This window comes from Mustelus asterias, chromosome 14, assembly GCF_964213995.1.
Source record: "Mustelus asterias chromosome 14, sMusAst1.hap1.1, whole genome shotgun sequence".
Classification (NCBI taxonomy): domain Eukaryota; kingdom Metazoa; phylum Chordata; class Chondrichthyes; order Carcharhiniformes; family Triakidae; genus Mustelus; species Mustelus asterias.
Window position 1 is genome coordinate 91,865,774 of NC_135814.1, and position 18,018 is coordinate 91,883,791.

Below are 18,018 nucleotides of genomic sequence, written 5' to 3' on the forward strand. Positions count from 1 at the left end.
CTGGGATGACTAGAGACAATGGGTTAAAATCAAATCCTTGTTGACTTATATTGAAGTATGTGCAATATGGGGTAGGACTGAGAGCAAATGGCTCTTTGGTGACACTGTGTAAGCTCTGAAGCTGGGATGGGGGTGACATGGGCTATAGTCTGCCTTCTATTGCTCTCCACATCATCAAGCTCGTGTTGATCAGGGAATAGCCTGCATTCATAGCCTAAATAACCAAAGAGAGAGAAACATTACTGTTTCCTAATTATCTGATGGAGAATCAGCTAATTATGAGTGATCTGCTTTAAATTCAGGTTTGCAATGGTAAGGATCTGGGGGTTTTGACTGCTAATATGGCCTTTGGAATTCCTTGTAGTGTTGCCTCTCTTTAACCAGGACCTTCTCAAAGTCTGGAATACAATCGCCTCGCGCCGCAGCTCTCCCCCATGAGCCACTGCTCAGGAATCCGCTCCTCCGCCTATATAATTTCTGGTGGTTGATGGAGAGGGGGGCTGTGGATGCCAGGGTGACCAGGGTCACCTGGCATCCACAGCTGGGTGGCCATGCTGGGTCACTGGGTGGCGGAGGAGTGAGCTGGATGATGCCCCACGAGCTCGCCGAGCACACGGGGGTGGACGTCGGGCGGGCGGCCAATGCCATCCAAGACCTTAGAACGGTCGTGCTCAGACCTGAAGTCATATGTCTTGAGGAAGCGCAACTGTCCGGTGGGATCCTGTCGGAGCGTACCACTGCTCAGACGGAATTTCACACAAGGCCCCAAGCCTAGACCTCACCTCCTGGGTCAGACACCCCACAGCTTGAGCTGCCTCACAGAAATGCCCTCCGTGCCCTTTGTCACTGCACGGAGGGGTTTCCTGTATGGGCTGCTGCTGCACACCTTCCACCACCGTGTACTTGTCCATCACCCAGATACACCTTGGTGGGCCCTGCCGCTCCTGATCTACGGACACCCGGTGCGGAGGGGAGCGGAGGACCTCCTTGTGAACCTGCTCCTGGGCTTGGCCAAACTTGCCAATAAACTGGTCCAGGCAGCGGGTGACCAAGGGGTTAGTCCGACCTGACTGTCTGCCCCTCTACCGCAGCTACATTTGCAGCTGGATGTTCTTGGAGAGGGAGCATGTGATATCCGAGGGCAACGTTGATGCCTTCCGTGCCCACTGGGCACCGCAGGGGCTGGGGTGTAGTATCAACCCCTTTAATCACATTTTAGTTTGATGTTTTAAGTTTCCTTTCTACTTTGTCTTTTGCCTTGGGCGGTTCTCTTCTTTTTGGGAGATTCCCCTTTTAGCTTGTTCCTCAGTTAACTTAATTTAGTTTAATTGTTTAGTCAGAAAGATTGACTGCTAATTGGTCAGAATGCACATTGGGTAACCTGTTACAAACTCAGGCTCAGCTAAGCCTTGGCCTCTTGACTGAGCACGAGGGGCAAAATGGAAAATGTGTACCAGAAACCAAAGTCAATTTTCTAACTCTTGAAACTGGCCAAGAAGTGTTGCATTTGCCGGAGAAAGCTTATTTCAATATTTCATTATTCATCTTCGCTATTTAAAGAAAAATTACACAGTATCCTCCCTTAAAACAAAATGGCTTGTGCAAAATAGATTCTTTTAGTCCGTTTTACCTCAGTTTCCAAAAACCGTCGCATGGCCCGTTTCTTCTTGATGCGCTTCCTCCTCACGTACACGGCAAACACCAGGGCTAGAATGACCATGATGAAGAGCCCACCAATCACGCCAGCAGCGATCAGAGGGGTCCTGCCAATCAAAACGAATGGGGGAACGGCAAGGGTCAGCAGGGGCAGTACCAGCGAGGGGAAAATGTGTTTCAAATGTTCACAGAAAGAGAACTGAAAGCGCATCCAGTCACCCTCAACCAGTCATACAAGGCCGAAAACGGAGAACAAATTGTGCAGAGGAACCTGTAGGAATCAGACGGAAGCGCCCTGAAGGTCTCCTGGTCAATGTTACGTGCATAGTCACTGGGAGACGTTAGAATTCCCAGCACGGAAACTCATCTGGGATGCAGCAATTATCTTGTTAAAACACTTGGACTACGAGTAAAAAATCCAGAGGATGCCAGCTGGTGCTTTCTAATGCCATTTATCTATCACAAAAGATGCTTTAATTGTTAATCTTTGATCACCGGTTTATTTATTGGCTGAATTCTTTAGTTTCTTCAAAACGCAAACCCACACGCACACATAATAAGTACCAAAGGCAGTGAAGCTTTGATTTTCCAGGTTGTGGATTAGCGTCTTTGCACTTGGGACTGGAGGGAGATGTTAGATTAGAGATAAGAGTTAAACGTATTTTTGTAATTATGACCGAATATGGCTTTAAAGGATTGCAGAAGAAAAGAGAGAGCGAGAAGGCAGCAGAGCATAGTTCTGTCTTGACAAATGAACAGTAATTATAATGAATGCTTCAACTCTTTCTGAAGGGTCTCCCTTCGATCTAAAAAGCCCCTTGAGAAATCTGTGTTAGGTAGATGAAGCAGGGCCGGTGTGAAACAGGGCTGTGAAGGAATGCACCACCTCCAGTCATGCAAATCCCACTCGCTCACAAAGTCAAGCTCATCAGATTCTGTTTTTAATTAGAAATATCCATCATTGTAATCCAATTTTATTACCAGAGGGGGCAAAAAGGAAAGCATCCAAACTCAGACAACAAGAACAACAACAGAGGCAACAGGAATCAAGGCATCTACTACAAATGGTCCGTCAACAATTCACAAAGAGCAGTGTCAAAATCTAGATTAGAAACAAAAATCTAATTAATATTTTTCTTTGCAATTCGAACTATATGTATTGACAAATAGCGTGCAGATCTCGGTCCAGGCCCCATCCTTTGCAATGCATTCTCTTCAGAGGGAAGAAAGGAGAGAAGCATTTCCAATTTCGATGCAGAAATTAGCAGGAAGATGAGACAAGAAGCAGATTCCTGAGTGTCTAGTCAAGACAGAGGGTGAGTGGGCTGTGAGAGATTGAGGGGAAGGATAAGGATGGCAGCAACGAGTTGATGCAGCATCATAGATATTCCATTTTTGAAACCACCATTAAAACATACTGTTAAAAGATGAATAATCAATTGCATGCTCACAGATTCTTCCCTACATTTGGCTACTTCACATTATATTAACTCTTCAGTTGTGAACATGCTTTTCACCATTTATGATTAAGCAGGTGAGATCAGAAATCACATCAACAAGTAAACAGATTAGAAGCGTTGGTCCAGAGGGAGGATGATTAATACACAGGCCTGAGTAGAGGGCAGATCATTAATAGACTAGTCTGTATAGAGAAAGAATCATTAATGGACTGGACTGTCTGGAGGGAGAATCATTAATAGTCTGGGCTGTCTGGACTCAGGATAATTAATGGACTGGCCCCTGTTTGGTGGAGGATCATTAATAGATTGGGCTGTCTGGACAGAGGATCATTCATAGACTGGTCTGTCTGGTGGAAGGATCATTAACAGACTGGTCTGTCATTGGCAAGGTGGTAGCATGCTGGTATTGTCACTGGACTAGTAATCCAGAGACCCGGGGTAATGTTCTGGGGGCCAGGGTTTGAGTCCCACCATGGCAGATGGCAAAATTTAAATTCAATAAAAATCTGGACTGAAAAGTCCAATGGTGACCATGAAACCATTGCCAATTGTCGTAAGAACTAACTAACGTCCTTTCGGGAGGGGAATCTGCCCTCCTTACCTGGTCTGGCCTACATGTGACTGGATGGTAGATCAATAATACACTGGGTTGTCTGGACAGAGGACCATTAATGGACTGCCCTGCCTAGCGGGTCGTTGACATAAGACCATCAGGATCATTAATACACAGGCCTGTCTGGAGTGAATATCATTAATGGTTGGCCTGTCCAGTCAGAGGATCATTAACAGGCTGACCAGTCGGGTCAGTGGATCATTAACAGGCTGACCAGTCTGGTCAGTGGATCATTAACAGGCTGACCAGTCTGGTCACTGGATCATTAGTACACAGGCCTGTTAAGACAGAGAGTCAATAATAGACTGTCCTGCCTGGACAAAGGATGATTAACAGACTGAACTGTTTGGTCAGTGGATTAGTAATACAGTGACCTGCCTAGACAAAGGGTCATTAATAGACTAGCCTGTCTGATCAGAGGATCATTAATTGACTGGCCTGTCTGGTTAGCGGATGAGGAATAGACTGGCCTGTCTAGACAGAGATTAATGGATTGACATATCTGGACAGAGGTTAATTAATAAACTAGCCTGTCTGGAAGGTGGGTCATTAATAGACTAGCCTGTCTGGAAGGTGGGTTATTAATAGACTGGCCTGTCTGGAAGGTGGGTCATTAATCGACTAGCCTGTCTGGAAGGTGGGTCATTAATAGACTGGCCTGTCTGGAAGGTGGGTTATTAATAAACTGGCCTGTCTGGGAGGTGGGCCATTAATAGACTGGCCTGTCTGAGAGGTGGGCCATTAATACCCTGGCCTGTCTGAGAGGTGGGCCATTAATAGACTGGCCTGTCTGGAAGGTGGGTCAGTAATAGACTGGCCTGTCTGGAAGGTGGGTCATTAATAGACTGGCCTGTCTGGGAGGTGGGTCTTAATAGACTAGCCTGTCTGGGAAGTGGGTCAGTAATAGACTGGCCTGTCTGGAAGGTGGGTCATTAATAGACTGGCCTGTCTGGAAGGTGGGTCATTAACAGACTAGCCTGTCTGGAAGGTGGGTTATTAATAGACTAGCCTGTCTGGAAGGTGGGTTATTAATAGACTGGCCTGTCTGGAATGTGGGTCCTTAATAGACTAGCCTGTCTGGAAGGTGGGACATTAATAGACTGGCCTGTCTGGAAGGTGGGTCATTAATAGACTGGCCTGTCTGGAAGGTGGGTCATTAATAGACTGGCCTGTCTGGAAGGTGGGTCAGTAATAGACTAGCCTGTCTGGAAGGTGGGTCATTATAGACTGGCCTGTCTGGAAGGTGGGTCATTAATAAACTGGCCTGTCTGGAAAGTGGGTTATTAATTGACTGGCCTGTCTGGAAGATGGGTTATTAATAGACTGGCCTGTCTGGAAGATGGGTTATTAATAGACTAGCCTGTCTGGAAGGTGGGTCATTAATAGACTGGCCTGTCTGGAAGGTGGTTTATTAAAAGACTGGCCTGTCTGGAAGGTGGGTCATTAACAGACTAGCCTGTCTGGAAGGTGGGTTATTAATGGACTGGCCTGTCTGGAAGGTGGGTCATTAATAAACTAGCCTGTCTGGAAGGTGGGTCATTAATAGACTGGCCTGTCTGGAAGGTGGGTCATTAATAGACTAGCCTGTCTGGAAGGTGGGTCATTAATAGACTGGCCTGTCTGGAAGGTGGGTCATTAATAAACTGGCCTGTCTGGAAGGTGGGTTATTAATAGACTAGCCTGTCTGGAAGGTGGGTTATTAATAGACTAGCCTGTCTGGAAGGTGGATTATTAATAGACTAGCCTGTCTGGAAGATGGGTTATTAATTGACTGGCCTGTCTGGAAGATGGGTTATTAATAGACTAGCCTGTCTGGAAGGTGGGTCTTAATAGATTGGCCTGTCTGGAAGGTGGGTTATTAATAGACTGGCCTGTCTGGAAGGTGGGCGTTAATAGACTGGCCTGTCTGGAAGGTGGATCAGTAATAGACATATCAAGCAGGTGCTTCATTAATAGACTGGCCCATTGAGAGTGAAATCTGTCAAAAGTCTCAATAATGCTGTTGTGTCGTCAGTTAGTTTGGAACAGTTGGGATTCTCCAATAGAATGCCTGTTATCACCGATTTCACAGCAACTCTAAGTGACAGTGCACATTACCATGTCATATTTCCTGGCACAGAGCTGCAATTACTGTGACAAATATTTGATGTTTTAATGAGCCTCCACTAAGGAGGTTTACGATTAATCTGGTAAGCTGTGCACATTTCCATGCTTGTCATAGAGACACACTTGTTACTAGTTTATTATTTGGATAATTATGAACATCTTTCCTATTTCTCTCCTTTCTCCTGGCGTAGTTGGAGTTCAGTTCTTGATGTGTCTTGATGTGTCCATTGGCTTTCTGCAGGTGGGCACTGCTTATGATCGAAGCATTTATGCAGGCTCACTGAATAGCCAGTCGGTGTTGGAGTGGCGCTGACAATTTTCTAGAATTTCCTTTGAATTTCTCGGAATTGCGAGGAAATCCAGGGGCGTATAAAAAGGACAGGGGAATTCAAAAATATAATTACGTATCATTTACACATTCTTTGAATGCTTGTTTTTAATTAGTTGCTGGTCAGATGAAAAAAGAATGTTTCACTCCTTCATCAAGAATCAACCAATTGGGTCGTGACGAGACTGTTTCTTTCCAATTGGATGTTACTGCATGATGGACATGTTGGCCAACCAATGGCTGGAGTTTGGAAGCAGGGTTTGCAGGCAGGTTATCATGGGAATAATTCAACCTGAGTTCAATGCTATATTGGAGTGAGGGATACCTTTGAATGCTGCAATATTTGGGATATTTTGATGGGATGGGGAAACCTACACCCAGGATGGTATAATTTATAAGACTGTTATGCTTTGGGACTGTTGTCTTTAAGGTAAAATGAACAGGGTTGTGTGTCCTGTTCTGAAGCCTGCGTAGGTGAGTTAATATTGCCCATATTGTTTTACTCAGAAGAAGGTCCAAGGTATTTATACTTGGAGGCAATGGTAGTTGCCTGTGTGCTAACTGTGGGTAGACTGCGGGGTTCCAAAGTCCCAGAATGGTGTTGAGAAAGTTGTTTAAATTGTTTACTTCCGCGTAGAGAGTTGGGCTCTCAAGGATAGTGAATCAACATTTCTATTTGAATTCAAGGACCATGTCATTATATTGCCATGACACTGGGCTTTGAGAGGGAAAGGGCTTCTAATATATCCCTGAACACTCACATACACAGGCAACCTTCCACAGTATTAGGAGGGGCAGCAAGAGTGCGAGAGAGCTAGAGAAAGAGAGAGCAGCTTGAGGCCGAAAGTCTCTACAGTTCACTGTGTGGAAAGGGAGTGGGAGCTTGCACTTAGATTGGAAAGACCAAATTCACGAGGCTTTGAAACAAGACTGGAAGATTCACCTAGCTCATGCTAGAGGAAGAATCTCCCACGATCCACCTTGGAGGTATCTGTGGCACTGTCTCCCCCACCCTCTGCTCTCCCCATCATCTCCATCCCTCCGTGTGTTTGCTCCCCCCACCATAAATAAATGAGTCCCCGCCCTGACACTACCCCTGGCACAGGTTGGCACAGGCCATGTCCCTCTCCCCGAGGGCTATACTGACCTTTGCACTTTTGCACCCCCAGAGTGATCCCCTCAACAGGTTCACATCTGGGTGAACCTGTTGTAAATGTCGGTGACGCATGAAAACCGCGTAAGGGAATCTGGCGAGGGCGATCTTTAATTAGATTTAAATTATTTAAAATGGAGAGTGTGATCTCACCGGGTTTTGTTGGATCTTAAGCCCATGCCAGCGATCTCACGGACAGAGAGTGCGGGCTCAAGTTCCCAGGCTGAGAAAGGAAAAGAACAGAAGAAAATCCAGGAAAACTCCGCAGTTGAAAATCACCTTGGACTGGTTCCAGGACCGTGTAAAATATATCTGTGGAGTGTGTTTTCAATTGTGTGAGGGAATATTCTATTTTGTGGTATAAGGTATAAGTTGCCTGCAAAGATAGTGTTCAATAACAAGGCAGGAAAAAATAAGGGTAGCTTTGGCATGGAGATGGTGCAACTTGGGGAGTCGGAGGGGTGGTGTTGGAGAATCTGTCAGAGATGGAATAGAGGAGGTGGTGGAGGAGGTGCTGACAAACCTGTGAGGGCAGGCCACATGGGATGTATGCTGCACTTGTGTGAAAAGTAGACATTAAAGATGCAGGACAAGCAGTGTCCAGCACAGAGGATAACCACCTCCAATACAGGACACTTGATCACCCTGGTCAATAATGCTGTTAGTCTTTTGTTACAGTAAAAGTCTTAAAACGTGTAACCTTGGGTGGGATTTTTCAGCGGCGCTTGCCACAAAACAGGAAAACCCGTCTGAGGTCAACGGAACTTTGCATGGTCCGCCCCACTACCCCCATCCCCGCCCGTACTGATTCCTGTGGTGGGCAGGACAGGAAACACCATCCCCCCACCTCCCTCCCCCCGCACCCCCTCCCCCCCACTCCTTGTGTTAACCTTTCAGCTACTAAACTGGAATTTCACATTTCTTTGGGAAAGTTACCGGTTTCTACTGAGATCGTACAAGAACTTGGGTCAGAAAGGTGGCTTCGATGGACATTGACACAGATCTTCCCTCCACAATTTCTCAATTAACTACTCCATTAATTTTGCTGAGAACACGGTGCAGAGCACTGTAATCTTACACTTTAGACTGAAAGGTTAGGGGCACGATTTTCCCAGCCCACTGCACTACTCGAGCAGCACAGCAGGCTGGGAAATGACAGCAGGAGGCCAAAAGTGGGAATCACGACCGGCGTCCGGCCAGTTGCATTTTTTGGATGTAATCAGCCACGTGCTGGGGAAGAGCGTGAGGCTAATCACATTATGGAAATTAGCATTTATCATCCTGGCTCGCTAAAGTTTCTGATCCCGCTGGTGGAGGTCCACACCAGTGGGGATCACGTATAATCCCCAGCAATGGGGACTAGGCATGATGGCCTCGCTCGTGGGACCAGAGGCTATTGAGGCCCACCGGGAGATAAGCAGGGGGGTGCCCATTTGGGCAGTGCCAGCCTGGGATCTGGCAGTGCCAGTCCGGCCGCCTGGAACTGCCCACTGGGCACCCTGGCACTGCCAGCCTGGCATACTGACAGTGCCCAGCAGGCACTAGGCATTGTCAAAGTGGTGGGGCCTGAGGGGGCGGGGTCAGACCAGGGTTGGGGGAGGAAGGAGGAGAGGGAATGGGGGAACTCTGCATGAGGGGGTAGGGTCTGATGATGGTGTCAGGGTTCGGGGATTGATGGCTGGGTCCGGCCACCAGGAGGCCAGCCATGGAGTTTGGGGGCGGGGGGGGAGCGGGTGGTGTTGGTGGTGGGGATGGTCAGGGCCAGCGATTGGGAGGCCAGCGATGGGGAGATCAGCGTATGTGTACTGGCCCCCTCAGCATACTGATGCTGGCATCTCCTGTGGGATTCGACTACAACCCCACTCCCCCAAGAAAAAGAGATTGCCATTTATAAAACAACTCATTGCTTATTTCAGAAATGTCTGACCACACTTCACATACAATAAGTTAGCTCCCTACCTCCCATACAAACAATTTTTATTATGTTGCCAAACTCCCTCCGAGAATCAGCAAAGATGTGTAAGACCAAATGGCTTCCTTTTGTGCATTGTGACTGCCTAATTCCATAACATAGCAATTAGCTATCGAATGATAGAGTGCGGAAACAATCCCATTGGCCCATCGTGCCTGCGCTATCCAATTAGTCCCATAGCCCCTCCTGCTGTTTTCCCACAGTCCGACAATTTATTTTCCTTTTCCAATAATATATCCAATTCCCTTTTGAAAGTTACTACTGCATCTGCTGTCTGGCGTTTCAGTTCGTGCATTCCACATCGTAGAAACTCACTGCGTAAGAGATTTCTCCTCGGGAGAAACTGCCTGACAATTCTTTTGCCAGTCACCTTATGTCCTGTGGCTACCAAGCCCACTGCAAGTGGAACACTTCTCCTTGTCGACCTAAACCTCTCATAGTCAACACCAACCGAAGGCAGTTGTGGAAAAAGTTCGTAACTGAGAACTTGCATTCATTTGAGCAGGAGGAGAGGGCGAATGGGAGGGCTGAACAAAATCCTTCTTTAGACACACAAATGAGTCAAAGTAAAAAATGTTTAGAGTAATAGGGGTCAATATTGAGTTGTGAGGAGATAAGGAGGGTGATTTTGAGGATGTTTTAAACAGAACAATACAATTCGAGTAAGGGAGAGGCCCAACAATTAATTATTTCCTTGCAACTAATTGTCAGTTTTAACAAACACATTTATATTAAGATGAATTTGTTTCATGCTGTTACTGTGTTAGCACAGTAGAGACAGCATCATGGAGCTGCAAATTTATTAAAACTGATTGTGATGTATGAGCCAACAGTTTGCAGGGCCATGTGACAGATCCGTTTGTATCTTGGGTAGGGGGCAATCAGCCTTGCAAAATATGGCACAAACTTTTTAAACAATGCCCTCAGCATCAGTGAAGAAAGTTCCAGGTTGCACGCTATTCACAATAGGAACTGGGATTTTAATCGCTCCCAAATGTATTCAGCACAAGGAAAAGCTGTTAAGCTGAATTAAAATCTATTGTTTTTGTCACGACTACATCAGTGACAGAGAAATCCTATCTTCAGCAGAATTGCGAGTGTGTAGAGCAATCATTCATATCTGTTCTCCGTTCATCACCGTAGGACTGCTGACCCAGTGCATATTAAGGCAGTCTTGAATCTGTCTCAGATGCTTTAATTCCCTTGCAATGACACAAGTGTTAATTCAGTCGTGGAATTTGCATGGAGAGGGGAGAGGGAAAGGTCAGCAAGCTGGGCGAGATACTGGAGAGCAGCACAGGTAATTAAAGCAAACCCTGATTGCCAAGGATCTTGCTTACTCTCCACAGCAGAAATGTCACTCGGTAAATATCAGATCCCCTGTTTTCCATTTAACCAGACGCGTGTAAGCAACTCTCAAAGTTGAGACCAGGAGGGCAGACCCGAGCAGTTAACCCCAAGCAATTAGTGAAACACTTCAGATTCTATTAATGCAGCTTTCCAGATTGATAAAGAAATGCTCGTGGAGTAAAAATAGAGCTAACAGGCAGAGACCTAGTCCATCCCATTGATTACACCTCATCAAATTCTCATTCTTGTGACAGGGTGATTAGTAGGTTAATTTGATGATTTAAAAGGAATCATCGCTGAAAGACTTTAATTTTCATTACTTATTCATCACTTCATTTCATAATCCTATGAGACATAAAACGAGGGGTTGGGGAGCGTATGAGATGAAAATATGGTGGATGTTGCCTAGCATGTTGTGGGAAGGTGGAATGAGCCATTTGGCAGCACAGTCATGGAGAGTGGGGCCTGTACACCTGGGTACAATTACAGCACAATACCATCCCCCTTTCGGCAAACATTCGCACAGCACAGCATGCAGCAGACAGCGCACAATAGTACCTATCCATCATCTCGATGCAGTCCTGAATACGTGGGCCTGTGCACCTGCAGCACAGCAAGGTTGAAGTCCGTTATTCAGAGGTGGTGGGGGGAGAGGAACAAAAAAAACCGTCATGTTAACAAAATAATTACAACCTTCACAATGTTACAGTAACACAGTCACAATAGTTAAATTACAGCCTTGGACCACGTAGCACTTCATCTTCATGGGAACCTGCCAGGGCATTGAAAACACCCCCAGCCACGCCCCCCCCCCCTCCCTTCCCTCCAATCCCTACTCTTGCAGGGCTAACAAAAATGACAGACTTTACTAAAAGCTTTTCTGACAGCAGACTAAAGCAGGAACAATGACAATGTGATCTGTATGGAATGAACTGGTGATTAGGAAGAATGGATGCCGTTTATGAATTGAATGGTAACCAGTACTGTTTTATAAACCAGTCTTCACTCAAACATCGGTAGAGTTTGACATGTTATAACATCCACAGGGTGTTTCTCTACCGCCCTGGTCTGGGTCTGGAAACAAAATCCGAGTCACTGAATAAAGTCACTGGGTTGTGACAACATACCTTTAAATTGTCATGAAGGCTATCGCCGGCAAAAATCAAGGGAGCTTCCACAAAGGGAATCACCCTCCCAGGGAGTTCCAGCTCGATTCATTGTAACACAGGTTGTAGAAAGTACCAAAGATCTATCAGAATTGGGACATCAGTAAATTGCTCGAGGTTGCCTTTCCTGCTTTATGACATTGTGGCAACCCCTTTAATGTGTCATTGTCTTGTAACACATTACAGCCTATTCCTTATATTAATACTTAATCAGCTGGAGGACATCTTCATGTTTCACCTCAATGACCTGCATCTGATTTTTGCACCACTAGGTGGCTCTGAACCCAAAACAAACCCTTGCAGTCCACAGTGGGAGCATTTCAGTTATTGCACCCAGCATTGAGACTGGAGTGGCTTTGTTTCTGATCTTTTGTTTATTATCCATTCGGGGATTCTCCGATAAGGCTAGAATTTTTTTGGCCATCTCTAAATGCCTGTGAGAAGGTGATGGTGAGCCACCTTCTTTAACCACTGCAGTCCATGTGGTGTATTTATACCCACAGTGCTGTTCGGGAGGGAGTTCAAGGATTTTGATCCAGAGACAGCGAAGGAACAGTGATATCTTTCCAAGTCAGGATGGGTGTGTGACTTGAAGCTGAACTTCAGGTGGTCCCATGTGTCTGCTGCTCTTGGCCTTCTAGGTGGTTGAGATTGTGGATTTGGGAGGAGACTTGGTGAGTTGCTGCAGTGCATTGTGTAGATGGTATGCATTGCTGCCACTGTGCACTGGTAGTAGAGAGAATGAATTTTTAAGGTGGTGAATGGGGTGCTGGTCAAGTACACTGCATTTTCTTGGATGATGTTGAGCTTACTGAGTCAGAGAAATAGATATCCAGGCAAAGTATTCCACCACACTCCAGGCTTATGCTTTGCAGATAGGTCTTGAGGAGATAGGCCATTTGCTTCAGAATAGACAGCTTCAATCTGCTCTTGTTGCCACAGTATTTATATGGTTGGTCCAGTTATGTTTCTGGTCAATGAGGTTGTTGATGATAGCGTGTCAGCAACATTGACTGTCATGGGGAGATGGATGGAGTCTTTCTTGTTGGTGACAGACATTGCTGCCACACAAGTACCAGACAATGTTATTTGCTATTTACCAGCCCAAGCTGGGATGTTGTCCAGGTCTTGCCGCATTCAGCATGAACTGCAATATTATCTGAGAAGTTATGAAAGGAACCGAAAATTGTGCGATCATCAGTGAAAAAGACAACTTCTTCATGATGAGGGAAGGTCATTGACAAAGCAGCGGAAGATAGTTGGGCCAAGGACACTATCCTGGAGCAATAATCTTGGACTGAGATGATTGGCTTCCAATAACCACAACCATCTTCCTTTGTGCGAGGTAGAACTCCAGCCAGTGGGGAATTTTCCTCTGATTCACATTGAGTTCCATGGGCTGAATGGCCTCTTCTGCACTACAAGGATTCTATGGTTCCATCACTAGGGCTCCTTGGTACCCACTCAGCCAAATGCTGTCTTGAGCTTGTCAGTGAGTCACACATCACCTGTGGGATTTAGCAGCGAGGAGTCTTGTGCTCCCGGCAGAAGCCAAGCTGAGCATTAGTGAGCAGGTGGTCATGGTGTACACGACCCTTAATAACCACTTTGCCAATGAGCGAGAATAGGCTGGTAGGGCAATCATTGCCCAGATTGTTTCCTATATTTGGTGTTCAGGATACACCTGGACAATTTTCCACCTTTCTGGGTAGATTCCAGTGTTGTTCTGGAATACGTGGCTAGAGGCACAGGTTTGCAGCACCACAGTTAAGCTATTGTGGTGGGTCATAGGCTTTTCCATTTTTAGTACATTCGGTATCACAAGGAGTGAATGTAATTGCCTGAAGATTAGCATTTGTGGTGCTGGGAACCTCAGGAAGAGGTTGAGATGGATCACCCACTCGGCATTTCAAGTTAAATGAAGATTGATGCAAACAATTCTGCCTTTAGCACACACACTGGGGACCATCATTGAGGATGGGCTCTTCATGAAGCACCGTCCACCCATTGGTTATTAAATTGTCTATCACCATTCTTGTACTCGAAAGCTTTGAGCTGGTCTCTGTTTAGTGAGACTGGGATGACTTCTGTCTGCATGTACTGAGACTGGGCATGTTTGGGCTTTGCTGAATTTAGCTAAGAGGTAAGGCAAAATTGTGTGTACCGATATTAAATCTCATTGGGTATTTATTGGTGCTTGTGCTGTTGAATTTGCTGTGCAGATGATGGGAATAAAGGAGTAATTCAGGGTGAAAGAATACCATGTCAAGTCTTGGAGCAGGGGAAGAGACGAAGAGACACAAAGAGCAGAAAAAGGAGTAGCAAAAGAACAAGTGAAACATTGAGTCGGAGAGCGATGAGGAAATTACAGAATCCGTACAGTGCAGAAGAGGTCATTTGACCCATCGAGACTTGATGGGCCAAATGGCCTCTTCTGCGCTGACTCTCTGACTGAGTATCTTATGATGTGGAGATGCCGGCGTTGGACTGGGGTAAACACAGTAAGAGTTTTAACAACACCAGGTTAAAGTCCAACAGGTTTATTTGGTAGCAAATGCCATTGCAGTGTGCCATTTGCTACCAAATAAACCTGTTGGACTTTAACCTGGTGTTGTTAAAACTCTTACTGAGTATCTTACTCAGGCCATCTCCCCCACCTTATCCCTGTAACGCCACACATTTCACACAGCTAATCCACCAAACTTACACATCTTGGGACACTAAGGGACAATTTAGCATGGCCAAGCCACCTAACCTGTAGATAAAAAACATAGAAACATAGAAACATAGAAACCCTACAGTGCAGAAGGAGGCCATTCGGCCCAACGAGTCTGCACCAACCACAATCCCACCCAGGCCCTACCCCCTTATCACTACATATTTACCCGCTAATCCCTCTAACCTACACATCCCAGGACTCTAAGGGGCAATTTTTTTTTTAACCTGGCCAATTAACCTAACCCAGAGGAAACCCACGCAGACACAAATACTCCACACAGAAAGTTACCCAAGGCCAGAATTGAACCCGGGTCCCTGACGCTGTGAGGCAGCAGTGACAACCACTGTGCCATCGTGGTTAGGAATTAAAAACAGCAGCAGAACTGGACTGGGTAAAGCACCATGTGAGTGAACAGCTCAAGGTAGCCTCATTAAGGGTTTAGTTGATATCATTAACTGGGACCTTTATTGACATTTCAACCCTGCGATGTGTTTCTGTCTTGGTTCATACTCCAAAATAAGTTATTTATACTAAATAGGATTATAACAGTGATTTCCTTTATTACCCAATCCATTGCTCATTAATTTTTATAATTAAGTAAGAAGTAATGTTGGTACTCCATCCCAGCGAGGGCTATCGCAGCCTTGGTACACTGACTGTCATCTAAGCTGAAAGAAACATCTATGTGCGCACAAAGCAGTGTGCAGAGAAACACAAGAGAAAGGATTGGAGACAATTATTCGAATGAAAAGTAGGAGGGTGCCTTCTCCTCCCATACTTGATACTTACCCAATGAAACAGTGTATCTGGGGCAGAGGAAATGTGATATTTTCCATGGGTTACGAGCTATGGAGAATATCAGACATTCTCCTGCATTGTTTGCACTGATCTCCATGCTGCTTACGTGCTTGTGACTTGAAACAAGAGTAAATCAGTGAAAGGAAGAGTTCTCAAACCGCGGTCTGCTGAGCACCAGGGGTCCATGAAGGACCAGCAAGTAACTGCTAAACACCAGCTCAAACACACAACAGAATTAGGGAAATCAAATGGTCCAATCAGAGCAAGGCCTCTCGGAGCACAGGATATTGATATGCTGTCTGAGCGTGTGTGTGAATGTGAGAGAGAGAGAGCAGTGAGCGCGTCGTGAATGTGACAGACGTGAGCATGTGTGTGAATGTGAGAGAGACGGGAGCGTGTGTGTGAATGTGACAGATGTGAGCATGTGTGTGAATGTGAGAGAGACGGGAGCGTGTGTGAATGTGAGAGAGACGGGAGCGTGTGTGTGAATGAGAGAGAGACGGGAGCGTGTGTGTGAATGTGAGAGAGACAGGAGCGTGTGTGAATGTGAGAGAGACGGGAGCGTGTGTGTGAATGTGAGAGAGACGGGAGCGTGTGTGTGAATGTGAGAGAGACGGGAGCGTGTGTGTGAATGTGAGAGAGACGGGAGCGTGTGTGTGAATGTGAGAGAGACGGGAGCGTGTGTGTGAATGTGAGAGAGACGGGAGCGTGTGTGAGAAAGTGAGAGAGACGGGAGCGTGTGTGTGAATGTGAGAGAGATGGGAGCGTGTGTGTGAATGTGAGAGAGATGGGAGCGTGTGTGTGAATGTGAGAGAGACGGGAGCGTGTGTGTGAATGTGAGAGAGACGGGAGCGTGTGTGTGAATGTGAGAGAGACAGGAGCGTGTGTGTGAATGTGAGAGACAGGAGAGTGTGTGTGTGAATGTGAGAGACGGGAGCGTGTGTGTGAATGAGAGAGAGACGGGAGCGTGTGTGTGAATGAGAGAGAGACGGGAGCGTGTGCGTGAATGTGAGAGACAGGAGAGTGTGTGTGAATGAGAGAGAGACGGGAGCGTGTGTGTGAATGAGAGAGAGATGGGAGCGTGTGTGTGAATGTGAGAGAGACGGGAGCGTGTGTGTGAATGAGAGAGAGACGGGAGCGTGTGTGTGAATGAGAGAGACGGGAGCGTGTGTGTGAATGAGAGAGAGACGGGAGCATGTGTGTGAATGAGAGAGAGACGGGAGCGTGTGTGTGAATGTGAGAGAGACGAGAGCGTGTGTGTGAATGTGAGAGACAGGAGAGTGTGTGTGAATGAGAGAGAGACGGGAGCGTGTGTGTGAATGAGGGAGAGACAGGAGCGTGTGTGTGAATGAGAGAGAGACAGGAGCGTGTGTGTGAATGAGAGAGAGACAGGAGCGTGTGTGTGAATGAGAGAGAGACGGGAGCGTGTGTGTGAATGTGAGAGAGACGGGAGCGTGTGTGTGAATGTGAGAGAGACGGGAGCGTGTGTGTGAATGTGAGAGAGACGGGAGCGTGTGTGTGAATGTGGGAGAGACGGGAGCGTGTGTGTGAATGTGAGAGAGACGGGAGCGTGTGTGTGAATGAGAGAGAGACGGGAGCGTGTGTGTGAATGAGAGAGAGACGGGACCGTGTCTGTGAATGTGAGAGAGACGGGAGCGTGTGTGTGAATGAGAGAGAGACAGGAGCGTGTGTGTGAATGTGAGAGACAGGAGCCTGTGTGTGAATGTGAGAGAGACAGGTGCGTGTGTATGAATGTGAGAGACAGGAGCGTGGTTATGAATGTGAGAGAGACGGGAGCGTGTGTGTGAATGTCAGAGAGACGGGAGCGTGTGTGTGAATGTGAGAGAGACAGGAGCGTGTGTGTGAATGTGTGAGAGACGGGAGCGTGTGTGTGAATGAGAGAGAGACGGGAGCGTGTGTGTGAATGTGAGAGAGACAGGAGCGTGTGTGTGAATGTGAGAGAGACGGGAGCGTGTGTGTGAATGAGAGAGAGACAGGAGCGTGTGTGTGAATGAGAGAGAGACGGGAGCGTGTGTGTGAATGAGAGAGAGACGGGAGCGTGTGTGTGAATGTGAGAGAGACAGGAGCGTGTGTGTGAATGAGAGAGAGACGGGAGCGTGTGTGTGAATGAGAGAGAGACGGGAGCGTGTGTGTGAATGTGAGAGAGACAGGAGCGTGTGTGTGAATGAGAGAGAGACGGGAGCGTGTGTGTGATTGTGAGAGACAAGAGCATGTGTGTGAATGAGAGAGAGACGGGAGCGTGTGTGTGAATGTGAGAGAGACAGGAATGTGTGTGTGAATGTGAGAGAGACAGGAGCATGTGTGTGAATGTGAGAGAGACAGGAGCGTGTGTGTGAATGTGAGAGAGACAGGAGCATGTGTGTGAATGTGAGAGAGACGGGAACCTGTGTGTGAATGAGAGAGACAGAATGAGAGAGAGACGAGAGCGTGTGTGTGAATGAGGGAGAGACAGGAGCGTGTGTGTGAATATGAGAGAGACGGGAGCGTCTGTGTGAATGAGAGATAGACAGGAGCGTGTGTGTGAATGTGAGAGAGACGGGAGCGTGTGTGTGAATGTGAGAGAGACGGGAGCGTGTGTGTGAATGAGAGAGAGACGGGAGCGTGTGTGTGAATGTGAGAGAGACGGGAACGTGTGTGTGAATGTGAGAGAGACAGGAGCGTGTGTGTGAATGTGAG

At 46.8% G+C, this 18,018-nt stretch overlaps 1 protein-coding gene across 5 annotated transcripts in view; it reads right to left on the reverse strand.

Moving 5' to 3' along the window:
* Nucleotides 1-18,018, reverse strand: part of LOC144503876 (receptor tyrosine-protein kinase erbB-4-like) — a 1,146,325-nt gene that overhangs the window by 278,413 nt on the left and 849,894 nt on the right. For all 5 annotated transcript variants that reach the window (XM_078228891.1, XM_078228890.1, XM_078228889.1 and 2 more), the window contains exons 16-17: nt 11,197-11,241; nt 1,631-1,763 (exon numbers count right to left, since the gene is read on the reverse strand). In XM_078228891.1, coding sequence (XP_078085017.1) covers nt 1,631-1,763; nt 11,197-11,241 — 178 coding nt within the window. The remainder of the gene's footprint in view (nt 1-1,630; nt 1,764-11,196; nt 11,242-18,018) is intronic.